Below are 27,635 nucleotides of genomic sequence, written 5' to 3'. Positions count from 1 at the left end.
CAGAGTACATCATGAGACATGCTGCGGTGGATGAAGCACAAGCTGGAATCAAGATTGCTGGGAGAAATATCAATAACCTTAGATATGTGGATGACACCACCCTTATGGCAGAAAGCGAAGAACTAAAGAGCCTCTTGATGAAAGTGAAAGGAGAGTGAAAAAGTTGGCTTAAAACTCAGCATTCAGAAAAGTAAGATCATGGCTCTGGTCCCATCACATCATGGCAAATAGATGGGGAAACAGTGGAAACAGTGACAGACTTTATTTTGGTGGGCTCCAAAATCACTGCAGATGTTGACTGCAGCCAGGAATTAAAAGACACTTGTTCCTTGGAAGAAAGTTGCGACCAACCTAGACAGCATTTTTAAAAGCGGAGACATTACTTTGGCAACAAAGGTCCATCTAGTCAAAGCTATGGTTTTTCCAGTAATCACGTATGGATGTGAGAGTTGGACTATAAAGAAAGCTGAGCACTGAAGAACTGATGCTTTTGAACTGTTGTGGTGTTGGAGAAGTCTCTTGAGAGTCCCTTGGACTGCAAGGAGATCCAACTAGTCCATCCTAAAAGAAATCAGTCCTGAATATTCATTGGAAGGACTGATGCTGAAGCTGAAACTCCAATACTTTGGCCACCTCATGTGAAGAGCTGACTCATTTGAAAAGACCCTGATGCTGGGAAAGGTTGAAGGCGGGAGAAGGGACAACAGAGGATGAGATGGTTGGATGGCATCACCGCTCAATGGACATGAGTTTGAGTAAACTCCGGGAGTTGGCAATGGACAGGGAGGCCTGGCATCCTGCCGTCCATTGGGTCTCAAAGAGTTGGACACGACTGAGCGACTGAACTGATGCCAATACCACATTATGTTGATTACTTGTAGTTTTAGAGTAGTGGTTATGAATAAAGGTGTAATTTTTTCCCTGCCTCCAGGACACATTTGACAATGTCTGAAGACATTTTAGATTGTCATGACCTGGAAATTGAGGGCTGGTGCTACCAGCAGCTAGTGGGTGGAAGCCAGGGATGTTTATTCGCTATTTTTTTTTTCCCTAAAATTAAGTCATTGTCCTGTTTCTTTGCATATTATATATATGTATATATATATATATACATACATATATATATATTTATTTACTGAAAACTGGACATTTTAGGTAATATCATAGAAATTCTGGATTCTAATCTGATCTCCTCCACCCAGGAAGGTGGTGATTCCTGCTACTGCCATTTTCTGTTTGTTTAGTGATTTCCTGGACTAATTCCCTTTATAGCTCAGTTAATAAAGAATCCGCCAGACCCTTGTTTGATTTCTGGGTCGGGAAGATCCACTGCGGAAGGGATAGGCTACCCACTCCAGTATTCTTGGGCTTCTTTTGTGGCTTAGCTGGTAAAGAATCTGCCTGTAATGCAGGAGACTTGGGTTTGATCCCTGGGTTGGAAGATCCCCTGGAGAAGGGAAAGGCTACCCACTCCAGTATTCTGGGCTGGAAAATTCCGTGGACTATAGCCTCAGTTCAGTTCAGTCGCTCAGTCGTGTCCAACTCTTTGCGACCCCATGAATAGCAGCACACCAGGCCTCCCTGTCCATCACCAACTCCCGGAGTTCACTCAGACTCACATCCATCGAGTCAGTGATGCCATCCAGCCATCTCATCCCCTGTAGTCCCCTTTTCCTCCTGCCCTCAAATCCCTCCCAGCATCAGAGTCTTTTCCAATGAGTCAAGTCTTCGCATGAGGTGGCCAAAGTACTGGAGTTTCAGCTTTAGCATCATTCCTTCCAAAGAAATCCCAGGGCTGATCTCCTTCAGAATGGACTGGTTGGATCTCCTTGCAGTCCAAGGGACTCTCAAGAGTCTTCCCCAACACCACAGTTCAAAAGCATCAATTCTTCAGCGCTCAGCCTTCTTCACAGTCCAACTCTCACATCCATATATGACCACAGGAAAAACCATAGCCCTGACTAGACAGACCTCTGTTGGCAAAGTAATGTCTCTGCTTTTGAATATGCTATCTAGGTTGGTCATAACTTTCCTTCCAAGGAGTAAGCATCTTTTAATTTCATGGCTGCAGTCACCATCTGCAGTGATTTTGGAGCCCCCCAAAATAAAGTCTGACACTGTTTCCACTGTTTCCCCATCTATTTCCCATGAAGTGATGGGACTGGATGCCATGATCTTCGTTTTCTGAATGTTGAGTTTTAAGCCAACTTTTTCACTCTCCACTTTCACTTTCATCAAGAGGCTTTTGAGTTCCTCTTCACTTTCTGCCATAAGGGTGGTGTCATCTGCATATCTGAGGTTATTGAGATTTCTCCTGGCAATCTTTATTCCAGCTTTTGCTTCTTCCAGCCCAGCGTTTCTCATGATGTACTCTGCATATAAGTTATAAGCAGGGTGACAATATACAGCCTTGAAGAACTCCTTTTCCTATTTGGAACCAGTCTTTTGTTCCATGTCCAGTTCTAACTGTTGCTTCCTGACCTGCATACAGATTTCTCAAGAGGCAGGTCAGGTGGTCTGGTATTCCCATCTCTTTCAGAATTTTCCACAGTTTATTGTGATCCACACCGTCAAAGGCTTTGGCATAGTCAATAAAGCAGAAATGGATGTTTTTATGGAACTCTCTTGCTTTTTCCATGATCCAGTGGGTGTTGGCAATTTGATTTCTGGGGTTGCAAAGAGTCGGACACAACTGAGCGACTTTCATTTATCTTGTCTGGACTAATTCTACAGAGATCATCTTTCCTGGGCTTCATGGTCACCGATGTCTCTGCTCAGTGTTGTATGTTTTGAAACTTATTTGTATTTTTAAATACAACCTCCTATGAGTCATTCCTGCATCAGCATAGCTTAGTGGTCAGCCAGTGATCTGTTAGAAGTTTTACTCCAATATATCTTTAGCCAGTAAGGTCTTCCATCCTTTGCCAGTGGATCTGTGTATAGGCTGTGGAACATATCAAACTGTGTGCAGCTTACAAGTTCAAGTAGCTTTCACTTTACCTTGGGCCCTCATTAGTGAGAGCTGCCTGTGTCCAAGGCCTCACAGTCAGCCAGGAATGTATGCCAGGATAGATAGATAGGGCTCTTTCTTTTGAACTGTGGTTCTGGAGAAGATTCTTGAGAGCCCCTTGGACAGCAAGAAGATCAAACCAGTCAATCCTAAAGGAAATCACCATTGGAAGGACTGATGCTGAAGTTGAAGCTCCAATATTTGGCCACCTGATATGAAGAGCCAACTCAATAGAAAAGACCTTGATGCTGGGGAAGAGTGAGGGCAGGAGAAGGGGGTCACAGAGGATGAGATGGTTGGATAGCATCACTGACTCAATGGACATGAGTTTGAGCAAGCTCCGGGAGACAGTGAAGGACAGGGAAGCCTGGTGTGCCGCACTCCATGGGGTTGCAAAGAGTCGGACACAACTTAGCAACTGAACAACATCAAGGCTCTTTCTAGTCTCCCCTGAATATATTCTGCCTTGCTCTTGTTTGCAGGCTTCCCCACGACCAGGGGTATGTCTGGGTACACTATGGTTGTGTCATTCCGTGGACCTGTCACCCTGTTAAGTTTCTGGCTAGTCTGCCAATCTGTTGCTTGTCCCAACCAGAACCAAAATCTCAGGCTAGCAGCAGTGATCTTTCCTATTCTTTTGCCACTAAGAGTGCTATTTCTAACAATGCCCAGAAGAATGGAGCGTTAATGCACTCCCTCCACCCCAGCTTGTCCTGCCTGGGAGACCTGCCATGCTGATGGAGCTTTAAGGAGATGGGCTAAGCCCTAGATTGAAATACTACAGACACACTGTTCTTACCTGAAGGTCAGTGATATTTTCTTGAATAAATGCTTCTTGATTTGTTGTATGCCCCGGCTCAATTTCTAGAAAGTTTGTCTATTTTATTCCTTTTGGGAGAAAAGAGTTGCCCCTCACTCTGCCATCTGCCATTCCAGAAATAAATAAAGGATGGATGGATGGATGTTTTTATTTTTATTCTTTATAAATTCCTCTAGAAATTTTAGCCTTAAAGTTTACTCTTAGCTGAAAGGCCTTTATCCGCATCTATCAAAATTCTACTCATTCTGTGTTCTCACTGGATCTTTCACCGGACCTTCCCTGACGTTCCTACCTGAGCAATTTCTTCTACACTGTACATCCATTGCTCTTAATCTTCACTCTCTTTTGTTTTATTACATTCTGTCTTAACGTTTACTTGTGGGAATGCCTTTAAATCCCCAACTAGCTTGACAGAGACTTAAGGACAGAGTATGGTAATCATCTTTTAATCTACTTAACAACTTCTTTATCTGTCAAATAAATACCCAGTTCTCAGACCCTACTGCCCTCATCAAGCCAGGGTGCCCCAGTTTAGGGTCAATTTATCTTGATTTGGAGTTTTTCTAGCAATAAAAACATTGTCAAAACCATACACACTAAGAAAAGTCTAGGTATTAGAAAAGGGATTTGTCATATATTGTGTCCTTTTTATGCAAATATGGGAAAGACACTGTGCAGTTGGTGCAAAGAATGTCAGAAGGCCTAATGGGATAAGCAGAGACCTCTGATTAGTCAAGGGTCCAAGATTGTTATCTGTTATCTTCCTCTGAATGATTGTAAAATCTTATGCAATTTATTCAACTTCTCTGGCTCTCCATGTATTTTCTATAAAATGAGGCACCTGGACTAACAAATTTGCATGTGATTCATGACATAATTAATATGGTTATAATATTGCACAGACATTTATTGCACTTTCACCTTTTTCCAGAAGCTCTAATAAGCTTCAAGTATATAAAAATCAAAATAAAATCTCTATTCCCAAACAGGGATTGGCCCACTTAATATTATGACAAGTGGTCTAACAGAGGGAATGCATTCATATTATAGGGGAGAGTAGGAGGAGCATCTCAGTCAAGCTTAGGAGAGGTTTAGGAGGGGAGAAAATAAGAAAGATTCTTTAAAAACCTAACATTTGAATTTTTCGAGGAAGTAGAGCTTGAAGGTAAGGAGGAAAGGTGCCTATTTGATAAGGCAGAGTTACCTGAGAAAGGAGAGGATATGAGATCCAAAGCACAAATAGGAAGACTAGCCTTGAACTTGAGAAAGGACACCCATTTCACTGAGACCCATAAAACAATCCTCTCATGCAGACCCTTTTAGACCCTGAGACCACATTGTCCATGGTCTGGGCTAGGCAAGCAGGGGCACTCACCAAGATCCCAGGAGTGGCTATCCCTTCTGAAATTCTGGGTTTAGTCATCTACCAATACCAAAGAGCCCATGAGATACACAAAATGAATGTTACTTAGGAAAAGGTTTAAAGAAGTCCCCTGGAAATATCTTTTAAAAATACTCATTCAACCTTCAGATGACTCCAAAACAAATTAGCATGGGCAAAGTATTTTGAAGCAATTCAGTAGTAAGAAGCCAGGAACATATGCCACCAATGAGTGATAATCTTAGTCATTCTAGGAAAAGAAATATGATCTTTAAAATGATTATATTTAAGATGCTGAGGCAAGTTGAACATGATACTTTTGAGCAACCAGTCCTTCCAAGCAGGGCTACATGACATGTTTGTACAGAAGGGGAGGGGACCCAAGAGGAGACACGGGCCCAATCACTGGCTTTTATGATAACTGAGACAGAAGCCCCTGAAAGCCTAAGGGAGGTGCAGTGTGGTTTGCTCTGTGCTTGTAAAGGGCCACTCTGGCTTCTGTGTGGAGAGCAGATTGTTCAGGGCCAGTTAGAGGCTGCTGAAATAATCCAGGTGAGGAAAGGTGGTGATTTACATCAGTGGCAAGGACAGTGATTGGGTCTATGATTTGAAGATTAAAGCTCACATGGTTTGTCCCTGGGTTAGATATGACTCTGAGAGAGAGAGAGAAGGCAAGTTTGACTCCAGAGTTCTTGACCTGAACAACCAGCAGAATAGAGTTACCATTTACTGTATGGAAATGATTAAGATTTAGGAGGGCTGAATTCGAAATTTGTTTTTGAACACACTAATTTTGCAATTCCTATGAGAGCAGAGCTGCAGAAATCTTGAGGCATGGGTTTAGAGAAGGGGTGGGAGGCAGGGACTCAGGAAGCCAGGACACAGAGAGCCCCTGGCAGGAGGCCACTGTCAGACACAGCCTCCACCATGGAACCATCACAGACCTATTCTTAGTAGCCACTTGCTTTGCAGCCTCGGGCAAGGTTTGAAGTTTGTGTTGGGTGAACAGTGGCGCATGAGTGCTAAGTTGCTTCAGTTGTGTCTGACTCTGGGTAACCCTACGGACTGTAGCCCACCAGGCTCCCCTGTCCATGGTATTCTCCAGGCAAGAATATTGGAGTGGGTTGCCATGCCCTCCTCCAGGGAATCTTCCCGACCCAGGCACCGAACCCGCGTCTCTTACATCTACCTGCGTTGGCAGGCAGGTTCTTTACCACTATTGCCACCAGGGAAGCCTGATGAACAGTGGAGATGTTCATCAGAGTCGCTCACTCTGACTGACAGGGACAAGGAGCTTTCCTCCCACTGAACTCACATAGTAAGGGATTCCCCCAAAACTTTCAAGTTCTGAGTGCTGGCAAGAAATAACAACAGAAAAGACAGATATTCTATAAAGTCAAACATCACGGGTTCAAATCCCAGGTCTGGTGCATATTCACTTGGTGACCACCAGTCACAAATCCAACATCTCTAGGTCTCAATCTTCTCATCTGAAAAATGGGATATTACATACCTCTCTCAGGGTGGTTGGGAGGATTAAATAGCTTGTCCCATGTGACACCACCGGGCTAGACCAGCTGAGGCTCAGACCAGCCTTGCTTCCTGAACAGCTGTTCTGAACAGGAGCCCAGATCAAGGAGCCAGGGCTTCACTCACAGACCCACCACTTGGCTTCAGCCTTGCTCAACAACTCAGACTAACACGGCTTTTATGGGCAGAGGGTGGTTGTTGTACATCCTGTAATGACTATAAATCCCTCTATAATTCAGGCTGTCGTCATTCAGCTTAGCAATAATGCCCTTGTATTCCAAGTCCTTCTAAAATGCCAGGTACCTTGCTAGGACATTGCAGATCTCATCTCATGGTGGTGATGGTTTAGTCTTTCAGTAGTGTCTGACTCTTGCGATCCCATGGACCGTAGCCCCCCAGCCTCCTCTGTCCATGGGATTTTCCAGACAAGAATATTGGAGTGAGTTGCCATTTCCTTCTCCAAATATTATCTCATATAATCTTCCAAACAACATGGAGTGTAGGGACTATGATCACTTCCACTTACAGATTAGGAAACGGAGCCTCAGACACACTAAGTAGCCTCCCCATGGTCATTTGAAATGAGCGAGTACGCTCCTAACCATCAGCTGCAGCGCCTCTGATGAGATGGAGTCCGCCTACGGGCCCAGTGCTGGCCGCCTTAGCTTACAGCATGAAGCCAATCTTCCCTGAGGGCCCCCTGGAAAAGGTACGGGGATCCTTCGGTCTCCGTCAGAGCCAGGTGGGCCGCTTCTTCCACATCGTGGTCCTGGCGTGTTGCTTGGCCTGGATGAGTCTAGCTGGAGTGCTGGCTTCCCACCGGGATCTGCACCTAACAGATCTCAGAAGCCTGACCAGCCTCCAGCCTCGGGGGCTCTGAGGGGTGTTCCGAGTAGCCCTGAGGTTCCTGCTTGATCAGATTGTGGCTGATGGGAGCTGTGCTGTCCAGGGTGCAATCCCTGAAGAGCTCCGGAATGAAGAGAGGACTAGAGACTGCAGGAAGCTTCCCAGGCATGTAGAAGACACTCGATTGAAAAGAGCAGTGATACCGTGTGTGCCATTGCCTCTGGGCATTCCAGGCCCAGTACGCTTCAGACCAAATACTGGGAAGTGGGCCCTGTTTGTGGAGGACAGAGGGAAGCAGTTCACACCTGGCTCCAGCAGAGTTGGTGCATTTCATTTGACCTCTTTCATGAAATGTTTCTAAGAAATGCAAAATGAGACATTCTGAGAGTTGGGTATTTTTCCATTTGGCAAACATCTATGATTTATATGGCCCCTGTGACACCTCGCTCACTCTAGTCTTTTCCTTCTTCCTCCACCCACACTCCCTGTCAGCCCAGCTCAGGATGAGGGCTTAGATTGGCTGTTCACGCTTAGCTCACAAGGCCTTGCCCCCTTGGTGCAAGGGGAAACCATGGGAGACTACCAGAGAGAGGAGAATCCCTGCATTCACCCAGAGCTTGCATCATAAGCTCCTAGGCCAGCAAAGGTTCTTAAAAAGTAAGAGGAGGGAGGCAGAGTCCTCCTTGTCCTCTCCAGGAGCCAGGAGATGCCAGAAGGGACCTCAATCGACATGTTTCCCCGTTTCCCAGCAACATTAGCAGAGAAGAGGATTCAAAGGGCAAATTCAGCGCGCCTTCCCCCACACATTGAACTTCCCTTAGCTTTCTCTTTCTTGACTTAACCATCAATGTCCTCCTAAAAGAAGCTAGAATTTCTTTAATGTTTATTTTTATTTATTTGGCATTTTACACATGATAGTGTATATATGTCAAAGAGAAGTCAGAATTTTTTTAAAAATCTAGCTTGAAGGGATCCTAGATACTCCCCTTGGAGATAATTTGCAAATTAGGAAACAAACAAACAAAAAAAAAAGTGGGAGAAAGAGGAGACTCTTCTAAAAATTCATTCATGCAACTTTTGTTTACTTACAAAGCACATTCAGTGATCATCAGTACCAAGCTGCTAGAGTGTTTACAAAGATTAGTTATATTTAGTATCTAGCCTCAAGGACTCTATTGTCATTTCAACTTTGTTCTAAGGATGCTTTGAATCAGGAAAATTGCCCCAGAAAGGGCTTCATTCCGTCTAGTCTTTTTGTTAGTAAAATTTAAATCTGAGGCTTTTTTGGGCAAAAGTGACTCAGCTAACAATTAGGATAAAGAATTTTAAATTAAAGTTTAGCCAATATGGTTTTAATTCAACTTAACAGCATTGAGTGAGCATCTGTTATATGGAAGGTACTGGGCTAGGCACCAGGGGTGTGGAAATGAATAAGATATAGTCCTTGTTCTAAAGGAGATCACAGTCTAAACATATCCAAACTACAAGGTGGATTATATGCCATAAAAAGGCATGACATGCGGTGGCAGAAGAATAAGAACCATAAGAATGGCTGGACATTCTGAAGAAGGTAGCTTGAGAGGGTTAAAACAGCCTTCCTCGATATTGTACCTTCTGCTGTTTCCTATCCTCTCTGTCTTTTCCCAGCCAAGTCTGTTCATTCATTGAATCACTCATCCAGACATTCACCAAATATTTATGTCCCAGGCACTGTTCTAGACTGGGAATGCAGCAATGAGTAGCACAGGTAAAGGCCTAACCGTTTGCATACATTCCAGGAGGGAAGAGAGGGATGACAGATGCCAACAAATGAATGCATAAATATATCACCATGTCAGTGACAATGAGTGCTGTAAATTAAAAGAAGGTGGAGGAGACAAATAGTACAGATGGGGAAGGCGTGTGTATTCCATATCAGACATATCAGAAGGTTTTCTAAGGTGAGGAGTTTTGAGCAAAGACCGGAATGAAGTGGGAGATGAACCTGCGCGCGCTGGGGGAAGAGTACCCCAGGCAGAGAGAACAGCAGAGATGGAAACATGTTCGATGGCCAGGTGGCAGGAGCGTCATGAATGAAGAGAAGAACAGTGAGGGGACAAGGAATTGGGAAGGAAGCAGAGGCCAGGTTAGTAGAGCCGACTTTGGAGTTTGGGTCGTGTCCTAAGGGGAATGGAAAGCCCCTGGTGGGTTTGGATGGGGACTCAGATGATCCAGCTTGTGTTTTTAAGAGATGATTATGGCTGTGGATTGAGAATAAACTTTAAAAGGTCAAGAAGTGAAGCAAGGAGGACTTGTGAAATATTTTCAATCTGAGAAACAAAAATAAGTTGACCTTTCTGATACAGGAAAATAGCAAGAGGAGCAAGGCTGGGGGCGGGGGACTTCAGGGGCTCGTGTCTGAATGTGGCGTGTGTAAAGTGTCGTTAGATTGCTGAGTGGAGATACTGAGCAGGCAGTTGGGATGCTTGCATCTGAACTTCAGGGAACAAAATAAATAAAAAAGAGATCTGTGTCTGGACACATTGTAGAGAAAGGAGAAAACATCAAAGATGGAGAGAAGACCTTGAAAGCGGCCAGAAAGAGATGACAGATCTCTTTAAAAGGACAGTCAGAATAATGCTAGCATGGAAGGATTTAATGTGAGAGTCATTCATCAGACTCCTCAACAGAACAATAGGAGCCAGAAAATGGACCATAGAGGACTGAGTGAAAATAGCTGTCAACTTAGACTTGTACACTTTGCAAAAGTATTGCTCAAGAATAGGGCAAAGTATTTATAGGAAACAAACAAAATTGAGAACATTTACCACCAAGAGAACTATTTAAAAAAAATAAATTTCAGGAGCTTCTCTGGTGGCTCAGTGGTAAAGAATCCACCTGCCAATGCAGGAGACACAGGTTTGATCCCTGATCTGGGAAGATCCCAAATGCCGCAGAGCAACTAGGCCTGGGCACCACAAATACTGAGCCCATGCTCCCTAGAACCTGTGCTTTGCAACAGGAGAAGCCACGGCAATGAGAAGCTCATGCACCACAGCTATGAAGTAGTCCCCGCTCACCGCAACTAGACAAAAGCCCACACGCAATACCGAAGACCCAGCGCAGCTAAGAATAAAGATAAACAAACATTAAAAAAAAGCTTTAAGGAGGAAAATGGGAAGCAAATAAATGGTAATACTATCAAGAAACTCAAAAATGTCTTTGCTGAGTTAAAAAATATTCAAATAGCACTATGTGTGTTCAGAGAGGGAGGAAAGGACCTGAATTCTAGGAGAGGAAGGAAGATGTCAGTTCAGTCACTCAGTCATGTCTGACTCTTTGCGACCCCATGAACTGCATGCCAGGCTTCCCTGTCCTCCACTATCTCTCAGAGTTTGCTCAAACTCATGTCCATTCAGTTGGTGATGCCATCCAACCATCTCATCCTCTGTCACCCCATTCTCCTCCTGCCTGCAATCTTTCCCAGCATCAGGGTCTTTTCGAATGAGTCAATTCTTTGCATGAGGTGGCCAAAGTATTGGAGCTTCAGCTTCAGCATCTGTCCTTCCAATGAATATTCAGGACTGGTTTCCTTTAGGATTGACTGGTTTGACTTCCTTGCAGTCCAAGGGACTCTCAAGAGTCTTCTCTAACACCACAGTTCAAAAACATCAGTTCTTCAGCACTCAGCTTTCTTTATAATTCAACTCTCACATCCACACATGACTGTGACTACACATAGCTTTGACTAGATGGACCTTTGTTGGCAAAGTAATGTCTCTGCTTTTTAGTAGGCTGTCTAGGTTTGTCATAGCTTTTCTTCCAAGGAAAAAGTGTTTTTTCATTTCATGGCTGCAGTCATCATCTACAGTGATTCTGGAACCCAAGAAAATGAAGTCTGCCAATGTTTCCATTGTTTCCCCATCTATTTGCCATCAAGTGATGGGACCAGATACCATGATCTTAGTTTCTTGAATGCTGAGTTTTAAGCCAGCTTTTTCACTCTCCTCTTTCACTTCATCAAGAGGCTCTTTAGTTTCTCTTCTCTTTCTGCCATAAGGGTGGTATCATCTGCATATCTGAGGTTATTGATATTTCTCTTGGCAATCTTAATTCCAGCTTGTGCTTCATCCATCTCGGCATTTTGCATGGTGTATTTTGCATATAAGTTAAATAAGCAGGGTGACAGTACACAGCCTTGATGTGCTCCTTTCCCAGTTTGGAACCAATGTGTTGTTCCATGTCCTGTTCTAACTGTTGCTTCTTGAGCTACATACAGGTTGCTCAGGAGGCAGGTCAAGTGGTCTGGTATTCCTATCTCTTTCAGAATTTTCCACAGTTTGTTGTGATCCACACAAGTCAAAGGCTTTGGCATAGTCAATGAAGCAGAAACAGATGTTTTTCTGTAATTCTCTTGCTTTTTCTATTATCCAGTAGATTTGACCTCTTGTTCCTCTGCCTTTTCTAAGTCCAGCTTGAACATCTGGAAGTTCATGGTTCACATACTGTTGAAGCCTCTCTTGGAGAATTTTGAGCATTACTTTGCTAGCGTGTGAGATAAGTACAATTGTGCAGTAGTTTGAACATTCTTTGCCATTGCCTTTCTCTGGGACTGGAATGAAAACTGAACTTTTCCAGTCTTGTGGCCACTGCTGAATTTTCCAAATTTGCCAGCATATTGAGTGCAGCACTTTCACAGCATCATCTTTTAGGATTTGAAATAGCTCCACTGGAATTCCATCACTTCCACTAGCTTTGTTCGTAGTGATGCTTCCTAAAGCCCATTTGACCTCACACTCCAGGATGTCCGGCTCTAGGTGAGTGATCACACCATTGTGGTTATTAGGGTCATTAAGATGTATGATAAACTTTGAAGGTAACCACTGAAAGAACAAAAACAGCATGTGAATATTTCAAATGTGTAAAGAAAGGGAAAAAAATATAGAAAGTAACTTGATGAATTGTTTTAAAAAAGGAAAAATGGAGAAAGACAGAAATTGTTGCACTTAAAAAAACAAACAAACAAACACAGTGATATGCTGTTAATGACAAGCAAGAGTGAATGGATAAGGACAGGGAAAAGTTAAGTGCCCCGATGAAAGGGTTTGACATAAACAGAGTGTGACTCATCTGACTTGTGCTTTAGGAAGATGAAGTGGCCTGCACTGTGGAGTGTGGACTAAGGGATGAGATGGAAGGCAGGAATAACCGTTAGGAAGCTTCACCATCATCTAGGCTAGGAAGGTCTGAGCTGAGGCTGTGGCAGTGACCGCAGGGACAGGCAGGGTGGAGATGTAAAAGACACTGTCAGTTATCCCAGTGGTGGTTGCTCAGTGCGACCCCATGGACTGGAGCCCACCAGGCTCCTCTGTCCATAGGATTTCCCAGACAAGAATACTGGAGTGGGTTGCCATTTCCTTCTTTCCGACTCAGGAATCCAACCCAGTCTCCTGCACTGCAGGCAGATTCTTTACCTTCTGAGCCACCAGTGGTTATCCTAAGATAAAGTCAAAATAACAACCTCAAGCCTGTGATCTCAAGCAGGGACATGTAAGCCATTGTATCAAAACCAGGTGTGAATTCTGAGCTCGATGTGACGGCCTCTGGAACTGCGAGAAGCTTTTTTCACTTACAATTGACATCATTAGTACTCTAAGCGGTCCAGGCCTTCTAAGCCTGCTGTCAAGGGAGGTGGTTGTTAAATTGTCAAGTTGAAACCCTGTCTCTGGGATTGTCATTTGTGGCTCTGCTCTCTCAGTAACTAGAAAAACAGAGAGAGAGAAACACACACACACACACACACAGTATCTTAAAACTACCAACTCTAATGTTACTGCAATAAATTTTTCTCCCGCATGAACAAAGCTTGGATGATTTCAAAACTGTGCTGTCACAAGCCCTTCACCCTTCACCATGGGAGGCAATATTATTTTACTAGGCTGGATGGGTTACTATTTTGCACATTTCTTTTTACTGATGAGGAGACACCAGTCTAGAAATTGATGTGGCTGGCCTCAACAGTAAGTGGTAAATCTGAGGATGGAAACCAGGTTGTCTGGTGTGGGGGCCAGCTTCTCTTTCTGTTGTCAGGTGTGAGCTTGTTTTGGTGACAGGAGGGAGCCGTGAAAGAGAAACTGGCCAACTCCAGCTTTATTTCCATCCACATCCACCCACTAGTCTTTCTTCTTTGGTTTGCTTTTTTCCAACAAAATAAGGAAAAATTTTAGATAAATATAAAACCTTTCATTTGGGCTTTAACAGATTTCTCAATTCAAGAGGCGGAAGGCAGCTCCTAAGGCGTGGGAAGGACAACATCTAAATAATAGTGGTTCCTGTGAAAGAAAATAGAGGAGGAAGTCATCAAAGAGATAAAGGCGATTGCCTCAAACTAAAAAGCATGCGTCAATACATTGGGAGGGCTCTGAGTGCCCATCACAAGAGATGAAAACAGACCATGTATGTGAAACTGACATTTCTGAACAGTGTGAACAAAGAAGAAAATCTGAAGAGCTTCTGAAGAGGGTCAAGTGTATAAAAGTCAGATACAAAGTTCAGGAACAAAATAGATTTGATTTCTGAACAGTAACCCCGGAAACAAGAACATCTAGAGCATTACTCTCAGTATCTGGTGGGAAAATTATTTCCAACCCAGAATTTTATATTTGCTCAAACTATCAGGGAAGAGGCTAAAATAAAGACATTTTTCAGACAAGCCAGCTCTTAAAATTTTACCACCTAAGAAGAGATGCTGAAGAATGGCCAAGCTAAATTGGCTGTTGGCTGAAGCCATAAATCACCATTTTTTGAATGAACTTTTGAGACACATGACTAAACCAGCAATATTATTTTTAGAGTTTACTTAATAATTTTTTTTTTTTTTTTGGCCACGCCACGCAGCATGTGGGATCTTAGCTTCCTGACCAGATATCAAACCCATGCCCCCTGCATTGGAAATGTGGAGTCTTAACCACTGGACTGCCAGGGAAGTCCCGGTAATATAATTTTATTATTAAAAGTCAATTTTTAAAGTTTGACATTATAATGCAGAAATGAAATTTGTCAGCCCATCAAGATGCTCGATTACTCCTATGATCATTATATATGTCATGTAAACAGATGCTGAGTTTCAACTAAGGTAGGGTGGAACAGCAGCTATTTTTAGTTTCCTTGCCAGCATCATGGTGCCTTTGATGGTAATGATGCTCCTGACATATTAATCTTTCCTTGTCTCTGTTGAAACTAAGATAATGCTTATTTTAAGACCTACTTGAAGATTTAGTTGCTGATGAAGATGCCATCTGATTGAAGCAAACTGAAGTTTTGTATTGTAGCTATATTTTCATAAGAAAACTTCAGATTTTTGTTCTCACTTAGATTTGTATTTCTTTAAACCGAGGATAAACAAGTATGGAAATGAAGTAACATAACTGGGTTTCAGAATAATAAAATCTTCTATAAATTTTCATCTGGGAAATTCCCTGGTAGTACAATGGTTAGAGCTTGACACTCTCATTACTAGAGGCCTGGATTCAATCCATGGTCACAGAACTAAGATCCCACAATGCAGCCAAAAATTTTAAAAATAATAAAATAAAAATAAACATGATGCTTTGAAGTTGTTAAAAATTTTTTTTCATCTGGATCTAAGATTTTATTGCATGCCTACAAATTTTGGCATCTTCCCTGGAAAAAGATGAAAGAATTTCAACAGGTACAGTTTAAGAAAAGGTTGCCCTCTAGAGGTTCATTATTTTGGTTATTTTTTCCAGCAGATCCCAACAAATGAATTATTTCTTTGCATCTAACCTTCAAGTGTTAATGGCTTCCCTGGTGGCTCAGACAGTAAAGAATCTGCCCACAGTGTAGGTAGACCTGGATTCAATCCTTGGGTTGGGAAAATCCCCTGTAAAAGGAAATGGCAATCCACCCCAGTATTCTTGCCTGGAAAATTCCATGGACAGAGGAGCATGGTGGGCTATGGTCCATGGGGTCACAGAGAGTAGGACATGACTGAATGACTAAAACTTTCACTTTTGGGTTGTTAACAAATCCCACTAACTTAGTATTATTATTACCTGACATATAATATTAAGTCACTTTAAAAAGTCAAGTCATTTTTAATATGTAATAACTCCAATTCCATCTTGGTTGACAATCTCATATCCGTAAATGACAGATCAATTTCAAAGTCAGATAGTTTCTCTTTTACAAAGGAAAATGATGAAAATGGCCCACTATCTTTTTGCTTCAGCCTGGAATTCTGTTAAGACATACTGTTAACAACTCTAAATACACAACTTAAGGATGTGAACAAAATTTTTTGCTTGTGATTTCTTCTCTATGGTTTCCCTACTGTCATTCTATAGATTGATTTTCTATTCAGTGACTGTCTTCTATCAGTTTCACCATTCTCTTGGTGAGGCTTCCTTTTCCCACCCCGACTCCTTGGCAAACATTCATCATTAATCCACTGTGGTGACCATTTCTGAAGAAAAAAAAAAAAAATCTTCTACTTGGTTCTGCTTGTCTAAATGACTGAAGAACAGGCTACAGAAGGAGCACACTGAATTGCATCATTAAATAGTAGTGGTGGGGTGTTTTATTGCATATCAACTCTTCCACCAAGAAAAAGTATAAATAAATAAGAGCAAGACAAAATACAAACATGCATCCTTTTGACAGCGTCACAGAGTTAGATTGAAGGTAACTGGGACTTGAGTTGCCAGATCCCTGAGAGAAAAAAGATGCGTAGAGATGAACCCAGCGTTCTGCAGTGCTTTTTCTTTGAAACCTTTGCCCGTTTGCCAGTTAGGAGCAACATAGCTGAGAAGCTAGGGAGATAAACAGAGTTTTCTGTAGTCTAAAAAGTCTAAGGGAAAAAAGTAAGTCCTGGGATCACCAAGAATAGGCCGTAATAAACACCCTCGGTTTCCATTAGGACCACCAAGAGCCTGACTCTGGGACAAGAGTAAACCAGAAGTAGATGGTGCTCACAAATAACTGAAACCCAAGTACAGCCCTCTCCCACTGGATTAATATAATCTGTCCATCCTCTAACTCTATCAGAAAGCAAAAGTATTAACAACTCCCCTCCAGAGAAATATAACATCATCCAGAGCCTCAAATTCTCTCTACAATTTTTTATGCATACCAATTATCATTCAATACCAGGCTAGGTAGGTTATAGAACTACATAACTAAAATCCAAGAGGGAAAAAAACCTTAAAAACAGTCTCACAGATGACCCAGGTATTGGAGTTTATCAGACATGATTTTTTAAAATAATTGATTAATGTTTTTAAGAAAAAGTGACAAGATGGAGAATTTCACCAGCAAATTGGAACCCATGGAAAGAGTCAAATGGAAATTACAAAATGGAAAAAATAAAGTAATTGAAACCAAGCATTACACAGATTAACTTCAGCTTAAGATAGAAGATAAGAGAATTCATGACTAGGAAGACAGGCTAATAGAAAATATATATACTGAAATGCAGAGAGTAGGAAAAAAAAGATTGAAATATAGGGACAAACATGAGACATATGTGAAACACTGGAAGATCTAATATAAATGCAACTAGAGTCGCAGAAGAGGAGAAAAAGGAGAATGGGACAGAAGCAATATTTTAAGAGTTACTGGCCAAATTTTTCTAAAATTCAGACAATAGATTTAAAAGTTCTATGAAATCAAAATAGCAGAGATATAAAGAAAGTCACATCTTGACACATCAGAATGAAAATGACCAAAATCAATGACAAAAGCAGTCAGAGGAGGAAAAAAAAAAAGACATCTTCAAAGGAGCAACAAAAATACTGATAGCTGACTTTTCTTTTCAACAGAGACCATGGAGGATAGGAGATGCTGGCATGACATTTGTCAAGTGCTGAAGAGAAAACAACTGGAAACTTAAAATACCCTTCAAAAATGAAGATGAAATAAAGACATTTTATGGGGGACAAAGCTTGGGAGAATTTGATGCTACACTAAAACAAATACTTCCTTAGGAAAAAAGAAAAAAAAAACCTCATATGGAAACCTGGGAATGCAGGAGGAATGGAGAGTAATGATCAGTCTATATCAATGAAGCTAAATCTAAATGAATATTGACTGTATTAAACAATAATAGCAATAATTTATGGCTGGGTCAAAGATATATGTATATGTGTTTAAAATACATAATTAAAGGCACAGAAAGCAAGAGGCGGTAAAAGGAATTAAAATGTTACCTGATGAAAAGGAAAAACACTACAACTCGCACCGTGCTTGATCACCAAATGTGTGGATTTTCTTTGACACCAACCAATTCTCCAGTGCCAGCTGGGCATCCTGCAATTTGTTTCTGTTCTGAATCTATCTACATGGAGTTAGCATCATACCCCACAGGTTAAGGCCTCAGCCCCACAAGACTGCCCCCATTGCATACGCCAATCACAACTGTGGGTCCCCCTGGTTACCCACATTTCTATCTGTCTTGGCCACAAATGGGGAGTTCTCATGACCCCCTTCTCAGGTTCAGTAATTTGCTATAGGAGCTCACAGCACTCAGGAGAACAGTTATGTAGTCTCAGTTTATTACATAATAAAGGATATGATAAAGGAGGCATATGAACAGCCTGATGAAGAAATACATGAAGAAATCCAGAGGGCCCTGACAGCAGGACCTTCTGTCTGTGGAGTTGGGCTGTGTCACCCTCCCAGCACATAAGCAGTCTTCATCAGCCTGGAAACCCTCTGAACTGCATTGTTCAGAGATTTCTATAGATGCTTCATCATGTAGGCATGTGAAAGTGAAACTTGCTTAGTCGTGTCTGACTCTTTGCGACCCTGTGGACTATATAGCATAATTGATTACAAAATCAGTTTCCAGTCCCTTTTTCCTCCCTAAAAGATAGAGTTGGGGCTGAAAGTTTCAACCTTCTAATCATTGGTTGGTCTTTCTGATGACCAGCCCGTATCCTGAAGCTATTCAGTAACCCACCAAAAATCCCCTCATTGGAACAAAAGATGATGCTATTGCAGGAAATTCCAAGAGGTTTAGGAACTCTCTGTCAGGAACCAGAGTCAAAGACCAAGTAATAGGTGGGACAAAGATGTACCTAGCACCGTCATTACTTAGGAAATTACAAAGAGTTTTAGGAGCACTAACCAGCAACTGAGGATGAAGATCAAACTATATCTCTCATTATATCACAATATTATGCCATATCTGGGAAGTAGTGAAAATATTAATATAGGTAGACCTTCATAAGTCAAAGACACCTGTTGTAAATTCAAGATCAGATCAGATCAGATCAGATCAGTCGTTCAGTAGTGTCCGACTCTTTGCAACCCCATGAATCGCAGCACGCCAGGCCTCCCTGTCCATCACCAACTCCCAGAGTTCACTCAGACTCACACCCATCGAGTCAGTGATGCCATCCAGCCATCTCATCCTCTGTCGTCCTCTTCTCCTCCTGCCCCTAATCCCTCCCAGCATCAGAGTCTTTTCCAATGAGTCAAGTCTTCGCATGAGGTGGCCAAAGTACTGGAGTTTCAGCTTTAGCATCATTCCTTCCAAAGAAATCCCAGGGCTGATCTCCTTCAGAATGGACTGGTTGGATCTCCTTGCAGTCCAAGGGACTCTCAAGAGTCTTCTCCAACACCACAGTTCAAAAGCATCAAAATTCTTCAGCACTCAGCTTTCATCACAGTTCAACTCTCGCATCCATGCATGACCACAGGAAAAACCATAGCCTTGACTAGACGAACCTTTGTTGGCAAAGTAATGTCTCTGCTTTCGAATATGCTATCTAGGTTGGTCATAACTTTCCTTCCAAGGAGTAAGTGTCTTTTAATTTCATGGCTGCAGTCACCATCTGTAGTGATTTTGGAGCCAAGAAAAATAAAGTCTGACACTGTTTCCACTGTTTCCCCATCTATTTCCCATGAAGTGATGGGACTGGATGCCATGATCTTCGTTTTCTGAATGTTGAGCTTTAAGCCAGTTTTTCCACTCTCCACTTTCACTTTCATCAAGAGGCTTTTGAGTTCCTCTTCACTTTCTGCCATAAGGGTGGTGTCATCTGCATATCTGAGGTTATTGATATTTCTCCCGGCAATCTTGATTCCAGCTTGTGTTTCTTCCAGTCCAGTGTTTCTCATGATGTACTCTGCATAGAAGTTATATAAACAGGGTGACAATATACAGCCTTGACGTACTCCTTTTCCTATTAGGAACCAGTCTGTTGTTCCATGTCCAGTTCTAACTGTTGCTTCCTGACCTGCATACAAATTTCTCAAGAGGCAGGTCAGGTGGTCTGGTATTCCATGTCTTTCAGAATTTTCCACAGTTTATTGTGATCCACAGAGTCAAAGGCTTTGGCATAGTCAATAAAGCAGAAACAGATGCTTTTCTGGAACTCTCTTGCTTTTTCGATGATCCATCAGATGTTGGCAATTTGATCTCTGGTTCCTCTGCCTTTTCTAAAACCAGCTTGAACATCAGAAAGTTCACGGTTCACGTATTGCTGAAGCCTGGCTTGGAGAATTTTGAGCATTACTTTACTAGTGTGTGAGATGAGTGCAATTGTGCGGTAGTTTGAGCATTCTTTGGCATTGCCTTTCTTTGGGATTGGAATGAAAACTGCCCTTTTCCAGTCCTGTGGCCACTGCTGAGTTTTCCAAATTTGCTGTCATATTGAGTGCAGCACTTTCACAGCATCATCTTTCAGGATTTGGAATAGCTCAACTAGAATTCCATCACCTCCACTACCTTTGTTCGTAATGATGCTTTCTAAGGCCCACGTGACTTCACATTTCAGGATGTCTGGCTCTAGGTCAGTGATCACACCATCGTGATTATCTGGGTCGTGAAGATCTTTTTTGTACAGTTCTTCTGTGTATTCTTGCCACCTCTTCTTAATATCTTCTGCTTCTGTTAGGTCCATACCATTTCTGTCCTTTATCGAGCCCATCTTTGCATGAAATATTCCTTTGGTATCTCTGATTTTCTTGAAGAGATCTCTAGTCTTTCCCATTCTGTTGTTTTCCTCTATTTCTTTGCACTGATAACTGAAGAAGGCTTTCTTATCTCTTCTTGCTATTCTTCAGAACTCTGCATTCAGATGCTTATATCTTTCCTTTTCTCCTTTGCTTTTCACTTCTCTTCTTTTCACAGCTATTTGTAAGGCCTCCCCAGACAGCCATTTTGCTTTTTTGCATTTCTTTTCTACGGGAATGGTCTTGATCCCTTTCTCCTGTACAATGTCACAAACCTCATTCCATAGTTCATCAGGCACTCTGTCTATCAGATCTAGGCCCGTAAATCTATTTCTCACTTCCACTGTATAATCATAAGGGATTTGAATCATTAAAAGAAAAATAAAAGCTAATGGAATGGAAGGAAGAAATAATTAATAAAAATTTATGAGAGAAAAAGCCGCATAATAAGGTAAGACAAATAAAGCACAAATGATGGCATTTAAATCCAAATGCCTCAACATTAAATATAAACAAACTAAATACTGCAATTAAAAGCAGCTATCAGCAGCAGGATTAAAAAATGAAACAAAAACCAAAAAAAAAAAAAAAAGCTAAGTTATATGATGCTGTCAAGGAATTCAGTTGAAATACAAGGATAAGAAATATTATAAACAATAAAATAGATAAAGGTATACCATGAAAATACGAATCAAAAGAAAGTTGGTGTTATTACATAATATCAGAAGCATTACTAATATTGTCCTTTTTTAAATAACATATATTAGGAGTAGATTTTCTAGTATCATAATATGCTTTTTTTTTTTTGATCTGGAATTCATAGCTTGACCAAGTCTCAAAAATGCATCATCTTTAATTACTGAAAATTAATGGCAGTTTACTCAGTTCTTATTTATTTATTTATTGTTGGCTATGCTGGGTCTTCTTTGCTGCATGTGGGCTTTCTCTAGTTGCGGTACCTGGGCTTCTCACTGCAGTGGCTTCTCTTGTTACTCTACACAAAGTTACTCTTTAATTATGATGGCATTTCAGTTTTGGAATATATTTATATTCAAGTAATTTGTAGAATTAAAACAGAAGGAGGTTCTCTTTCCAAAATACATCTTAAGGGATTGCTTATATCTAAAGATTAATATTTCAGCTTTATTGACTATGCTAAAGTCTTTGACTGTGTGGATCACAATAAACTGTGGAAAATCCTGAAAGAGATGGGAATACCAGACCACCTGACCTGCCTCTTGAGAAACCTGTATGTAGGTCAGGAAGCAACATTTAGAACTGGACATGGAACAACAGAAAAAGAGTACGTCAAGGCTGTATGTTGTCACCCTGCTTATTTAACTTATATGCAGAGTGCATCATGAGAAATGCTGGGCTGCAAGAAGCACAAGCTGGGATCAAGATTGCTGGGAGAAATATCAATAACTTCAGATATGTAGATGACACCACCCTTATGGCAGAAAGTGAAGAACTAAAAAGCCTCTTGATGAAAGTGAAAGAGGAGAGTGAAAAAGTTGGCTTAAAGCTCAACATTCAGAAAACGAAGATCATGGCATCCGGTCTCATCACTTCATGGCAAATAGATGGGGAAGCAGTGGAAACAGTAGCTGACTTTATTTTTGGGGGCTCCAAAATCACTGCTGATGGTGATTGAAGCCATGAAATTAAAAGACACTTACTCCTTGGAAGGAAAGTTATGAGCAACCTAGACAGCATATTAAAAAGCAGAGACATTACTTTGCCAACAAAGGTCTATCTAGTCAAGGCTATGGTTTTTCCAGTGGTCATGTATGGATGTGAGAATTGGATTATAAAGAAAGCCGAGCGCCGAAGAATTGATGCTTTTGAACTGTGGTGTTGGAGAAGACTCTTGAGAGTCCCTTGGACTGCAAGGAGATCCAACCAGTCCATTTTAAAGGAGATCAGTCCTCGGTGTTCACTTGTAGGACTGTTGTTGAAGCTGAAACTCCAATACTTTGGCCACCTGACGTGAAGGGCTGACTCATTGGAAAAGACCCTGATGCTGGGAGGGATTGGGGGCAGGAGGAGAAGGGGACAACAGAGGATGAGATGGTTGGATGGCATCACCGACTCGATGGACATGGGTTCGGGTGAACTCCGGGAGTTGGTGATGGACAGGGAGGCCTGGCATGCTGTGGTTCATGGGATCGCAAAGAGTTGGACATGACTGAGCAACTGAAATGAACTGAACTGAACTGAAGATTAATAATTTAATTTTAGCAGTAACTTAGGGACTTTCCTGGCAGTCCAGTGGTGAGGACTCTGTGCTTCCACTCAAGGGGCCTGGGTTCACTCTCTGGTTGGGGAACTATTAATAAGATCACATGCCTTGTGACTCAGGAAAAAAAACCCAGTAATTACTAATTACATCAGTAATTTGGATGCCATGACATATTCATATCGCTGACATTTTTGCACTAATTATATATCATAGTTACTCTCAAAGTCACATGATTATTGATATCAGAAACTCATGAATACAAGGAATTATGCTGAAGTATGCATTTGGCTCTTTGGTCTTTTTAAGGCTGAGGCTTCATAGCAAGGCCAAAATCAAACTAGTATGCACCTTATGCATACTATACCCCATTTCTTAGGAGATTGTCTAGCAAAACAAAGGTGTAAACCAAGAAAGAAGAAAAAATGAGATTCGGGAAACAGGAATTCCAACTTAAGAGAGGGAGGAAGAAATTCACCAAATGATGGTAAAAGGAGATTTTAGGACAGTAGTTGTACAACAGGTATAGCTAGCAACCAGTCCCAAATAGAGCAGGTCAAAAGCATCCAGAGACAGAGCTCTAGGAAGTCAAAATTTACAGAAAACCTGATGGTTTGAATGATCAAGGGAGTTCTAAGTGGACAGATAAGAGCTGGGGTTGCATTAGTAATAAGTATATGGAAAACTATCAGACTCAAACTCTGTGAGCCTTTTCTGGCTATTCCTGTAGCTGAGCCAACTAGACACTCCCTGAGTTTTTCTCCTCCCATCACTTCCGGTGTTGGAGGAAACACCACACCACAGGGCGTGGGATCTAGTATCCCCAGGTGGGCAGCCCACTAAGGAACTAGAGAGTGCAATTGGGAAGTACGAGGGAATAAATGAACATGGCGTGAATTTTACCAAATGGAAAACCAGAGGGGAGGAGGAGACAGGCAGATAAATTTTCCCTTATTTTAAATAGAAGACACTGGGCATGGCTCAGCTAGAGAAATGGCAAGTGTGGGTGAGCATATCTGCTGAGCAGCCCACCGTGTCCTTTAGTGGCGCTCGTGTTGCCGAGCCTGATAACACAGCACTTTGTATTGCCCCCGCTCTCCTTGTCTCCCTTCCTTCTTCCTCATCCTCACACACCTGGATTTGCATCTCCCAAAGGAGGTCTGTACACTTAAATCCCTACTTCCAACTCTACTTTTTGGAAGATCTAGGCTATGGCACCCCATTCCAGTACTCTTGCCTGGAAACTCCCATGGACAGAGGAGCCTGGTAGGCTGCAGTCCATGGGGTCGCGAAGAGTCGGACACGGGACACGACTGAGCGACTTCACTTTCACTTTTCACTTTCATGCACTGGAGAAGGAAATGGCAACCCACTCCAGTGTTCTTGCCTGGAGAATCCCAGGGACGGGGGAGCCTGGTGGGCTGCCGTCTATGGGGTCGCACAGAGTCGGACACGACTGAAGTGACTTGGCAGCTTAGCAGGCTAAGATTAAAACTGAACAAATGATGAAATGAGAAACTTCAACAAAAAATAAAAGTAGTGCAAGAAAGGAAAAATAATACTAGTATATAGTACATGGCTCAAGCACTAATAGCATAGCATTATAGTAATAGCATTATGAGTGCTAAATAGTCAACAAAACCCAAGATGTAGCCGCCCCGGAAGGATGGGAGGGGAAGAGATGGTATGTGTGGTAGTAGTAGCAGCAGTTTAGTTGCTAAGTCGTGTCCAACTCTTGCGACCCCATGGACTGTAGCCCACCAGGCTTCTCTGTCCATGGGATTTTCCAGGCAAGAATACTGGAGTGGGTTGCCATTTCCTTCTCCATGTGAGGTAGTGATGGTTAAAGAGACCTAAATTCTCATCTTCCAACATGAAAAGTCAGTTAGAATGAAAAATATGAAAAACTGGAAAAAAAAAAAAAACTAAAGGAAGCAACAAATAGAATTGAGAAAATGATAACTCTCTTGGGAAAAGGAAATGGGGAATTGAAGACAATTCTTTTAAAAATATTTTATTTATTTATTTATTTGAATTGGAGCATAATTATAGTACGGTGATGGTTTTTGCCATACACCAACATGAATCGGCCATAGGCATACGTGTCCCCTTCCTCCTCCGTACCAATTCTGGTTTTTATCTTACTGAGTTACTTGACTCTTCAACCATTTACCTTTATAATTTCAATTTTAAAAGATACATTTTTAAATACATTCCAAATGCAAGGGAATGGTTTTGTTATTGTTCTTCACAAAATAGAGTAACTGTATGTCTAGCTTTCAAAGAAGCTTCCTGTTTGCTGAAGTAGTTGTATCATTTTTTAATTCCCTCTAGCACATGAGATTTTTCCCCTTGTCTCCGCAAAGGCACGGCCCTCTTATTGAAACCTCGTGGCAAATGGCAGTGTGTTGGGAGAGTCTGTGGGGTGCTGCGTCCATCGGCGACGATGCTATGAGCCCCAGGCTGGTGCCATGTGAGTCAGACCTAATCTGTACCCCTCCCTCCAAGGCTACCCTTAGCATCAGACTCCAGGCTTCCACCTGTCCAAGTGGATGTCTGTGCCTTGTAGGTAGCTTGCCAACTGCTTGGCCACTACTTGGCAAACTGCTTGCCAACTCTGGCAGCCAAGCCAATTCAGAAGCTAAACCAAGGCAGGGGACAGTAACTTGGGAGCAGTCTCTGTAGTAATAGACTCTCATGTGCCAGCTAAGAAGCCTCATGGTTTCTGAGGAGGGTGTTGCCAGGCTGATGCCCAGGACAGTGTGTGAGGGGGAGAATCGTGTTAGATTGCAAGCCAGCAACTGTGGAACAGGAGCATGAATACTTGTGATGCACCTCCTATATGCCCAATGCTCTCTGCGTGTCGTATGTGCACTGTCTCGGAGCCCCCTTAACTCTTCAGGGTTAGCCTTGCTGTTCCATCTTGTAGGAGAGGATCTGAGGTTCAGAGAGGTTAAGTAATCGGCCAAAAGGCACACAGCACTCAGTGGAGAATCAGGATCCACCTACCTTCAGAGTCCCATGTTTCACCACGAACATTCCACTAGCCCCTCATCAGAAAGAGGCCGGAGGTGAGCAGCTTCTGGAGGCTGAGAACTACCAGTTGGTGTGGAGGTTCCCCAGGAAAAGTTTCCCAGAATCTGTTTGCTCTCAGATCACTGCCACGAGACTGGATTAGAGGATAACGTGGCCCCACGGCAACATGTGGAGAGCTCCGGCAGATGGCTTTCACCATCGCCAGCATCACCAGCATCGTCATTATGCTTGTTATGCTGCTGAAAAGCTCGCACAGCCCTTCTTGGATTTTTAGCCTACAACACCACGGGCAGGAGGAGTTATTATTGTACCCATTTTTCAGATGAACCAATGACACCCAGAAATCCTTTCCCCTGGAACCCTCCTTTCTGGGAGCTACCTTTGGCCCACAGGGCTCTCAGGGTAGCCCCTCTGAGGGATGGGGTAGGAAGCTCCCCATCCCGGGCAGTGAAGAGCCCTACCAAATATTTGTGGGTGAGTCCTCATCCAGGTGAGGGAGGAAGAAGCCAGGCTGATAGATTACTGAGCATTTGAATTCAGCCTCAGAACAGCAAATATTGATTTAAGAAGCTGCCCAAAGGAGCTGACATTTTTATAGTCAACAAATAAAGCCGAGCCCCTTCCAGCCCCCCTTCGTCAAAGGCCCTTTCTCCCCGCCGCTGCCAGGGTCCATTTCTGTCATCAGCACCTGCGAGGAGGAGGAAGAGCCAGTGGGAAAGGCACACGGGGGCCCTGGCTGACGTCACCACTTCACCTTTAGAGAGAACCCCAGGTCCCAGGCCTTAAGGGTGGGACCCTGGGGAACCAACCGACCAGCCCAGCCCAACAGGTGTCAGAGTCCCCAGGGGCAGAGCAGAGCCTGGCACCAAGAGCCCCTAGGGACAATGGACATGCCTCCCAACACACAGCTTCCTCCTGTGGTGGCTTAATGCAGTTCAAGGCTCTCATTTACCAGGAGGAAGCTGAGGCCCAGAGGGATAGATGGGTCTCCAAGGTAAACAGCCAGAGAACAGTGAGGGTTGTCCAGGGCTTCCGCTTCACAGCAGTGGGGAGGGTCAGCTTTCACCAGGCTGGAAGGGAGAGGCGGTCCTCTGTCCTCCTGGCTCTGCCTGCATGACCTGGAGCCTGCCCTCCTGCAGTTCCCTCTACCTACATCCCTCCCTTCCCATATGGACCACTCATCATGCAGGGCCTTGCTCACCTGTCACCTCTTCAGGACATCTTCCCAGCTCTCTCCCCTGCCCCCGCCTCCAGGCTGCAGATGTGTTTGCTCCTTCCCTGTGCTCCCAGATCCTTGCTTGCTTCCTGTCCTCTCTTGCTTGCTCGCTCAGACGGTTTTATCTTGGGTGACTCCTTCCTTGGCACTGTCTCTCAGCCCTTCCAGGCCAAGAGCCCCAGCCAGAGCAGGAGTTGTGCAGGATCCATTCCTGTGGCCCCAAAGGGCCCAGAAAGGGCCTGGTACCTGACAGAGGCTCCATCCATGCCTGTGGAATTGAATGAGATCAATCCGAGATTCAGATGCAACTCAGAAACCTGAGGAGCAAATGCAACTCTGTCTGGACTCTGGAAGGAAGCAGACAAGCCCCGGGCGGGCCCCCCTGCAAGAGGGAGGCCTAAGCTTTACTTGCCACCATGCCACTCAGCCTTCCCTTCATCCATCCACCCATCACCTGGGGCTGAGTGTCTGTTCTGAGTCAGGTCCTGATTGGGTGTTGAGAAGGCAAAAGTGGGCAGGGGCTAGGGGAAGGGGGTTCTGGGGGTGGAGAGGCTGGTACCCAGCTCTGCCCTCACCTGGAGCTTCTGGGCATTCTGGGGT

The 27,635-nt window shown here is 43.0% G+C and overlaps 1 protein-coding gene across 1 annotated transcript in view; it reads left to right on the top strand.

Annotated features, from left to right (window-relative positions):
* Nucleotides 1–17,436, top strand: part of MAN1A2 (mannosidase alpha class 1A member 2) — a 185,368-nt gene extending 167,932 nt beyond the window's left edge. The window contains exon 13 of the mRNA XM_059884660.1: nt 17,406–17,436. Within this exon, the coding sequence (XP_059740643.1) occupies nt 17,406–17,421 (16 nt within the window). The 3' untranslated portion in view covers nt 17,422–17,436. The remainder of the gene's footprint in view (nt 1–17,405) is intronic.
* Nucleotides 17,437–27,635: the final 10,199 nt, after the last annotated feature.

The sequence above is a fragment of the Bos taurus genome, chromosome 3 (genome assembly GCF_002263795.3).
Source record: "Bos taurus isolate L1 Dominette 01449 registration number 42190680 breed Hereford chromosome 3, ARS-UCD2.0, whole genome shotgun sequence".
In the NCBI taxonomy this organism is placed as follows: Eukaryota; Metazoa; Chordata; class Mammalia; order Artiodactyla; family Bovidae; genus Bos; species Bos taurus.
The sequence above is the reverse complement of the archived record's forward strand: the minus strand, read 5'-3'. Positions and strand labels throughout refer to the sequence as shown.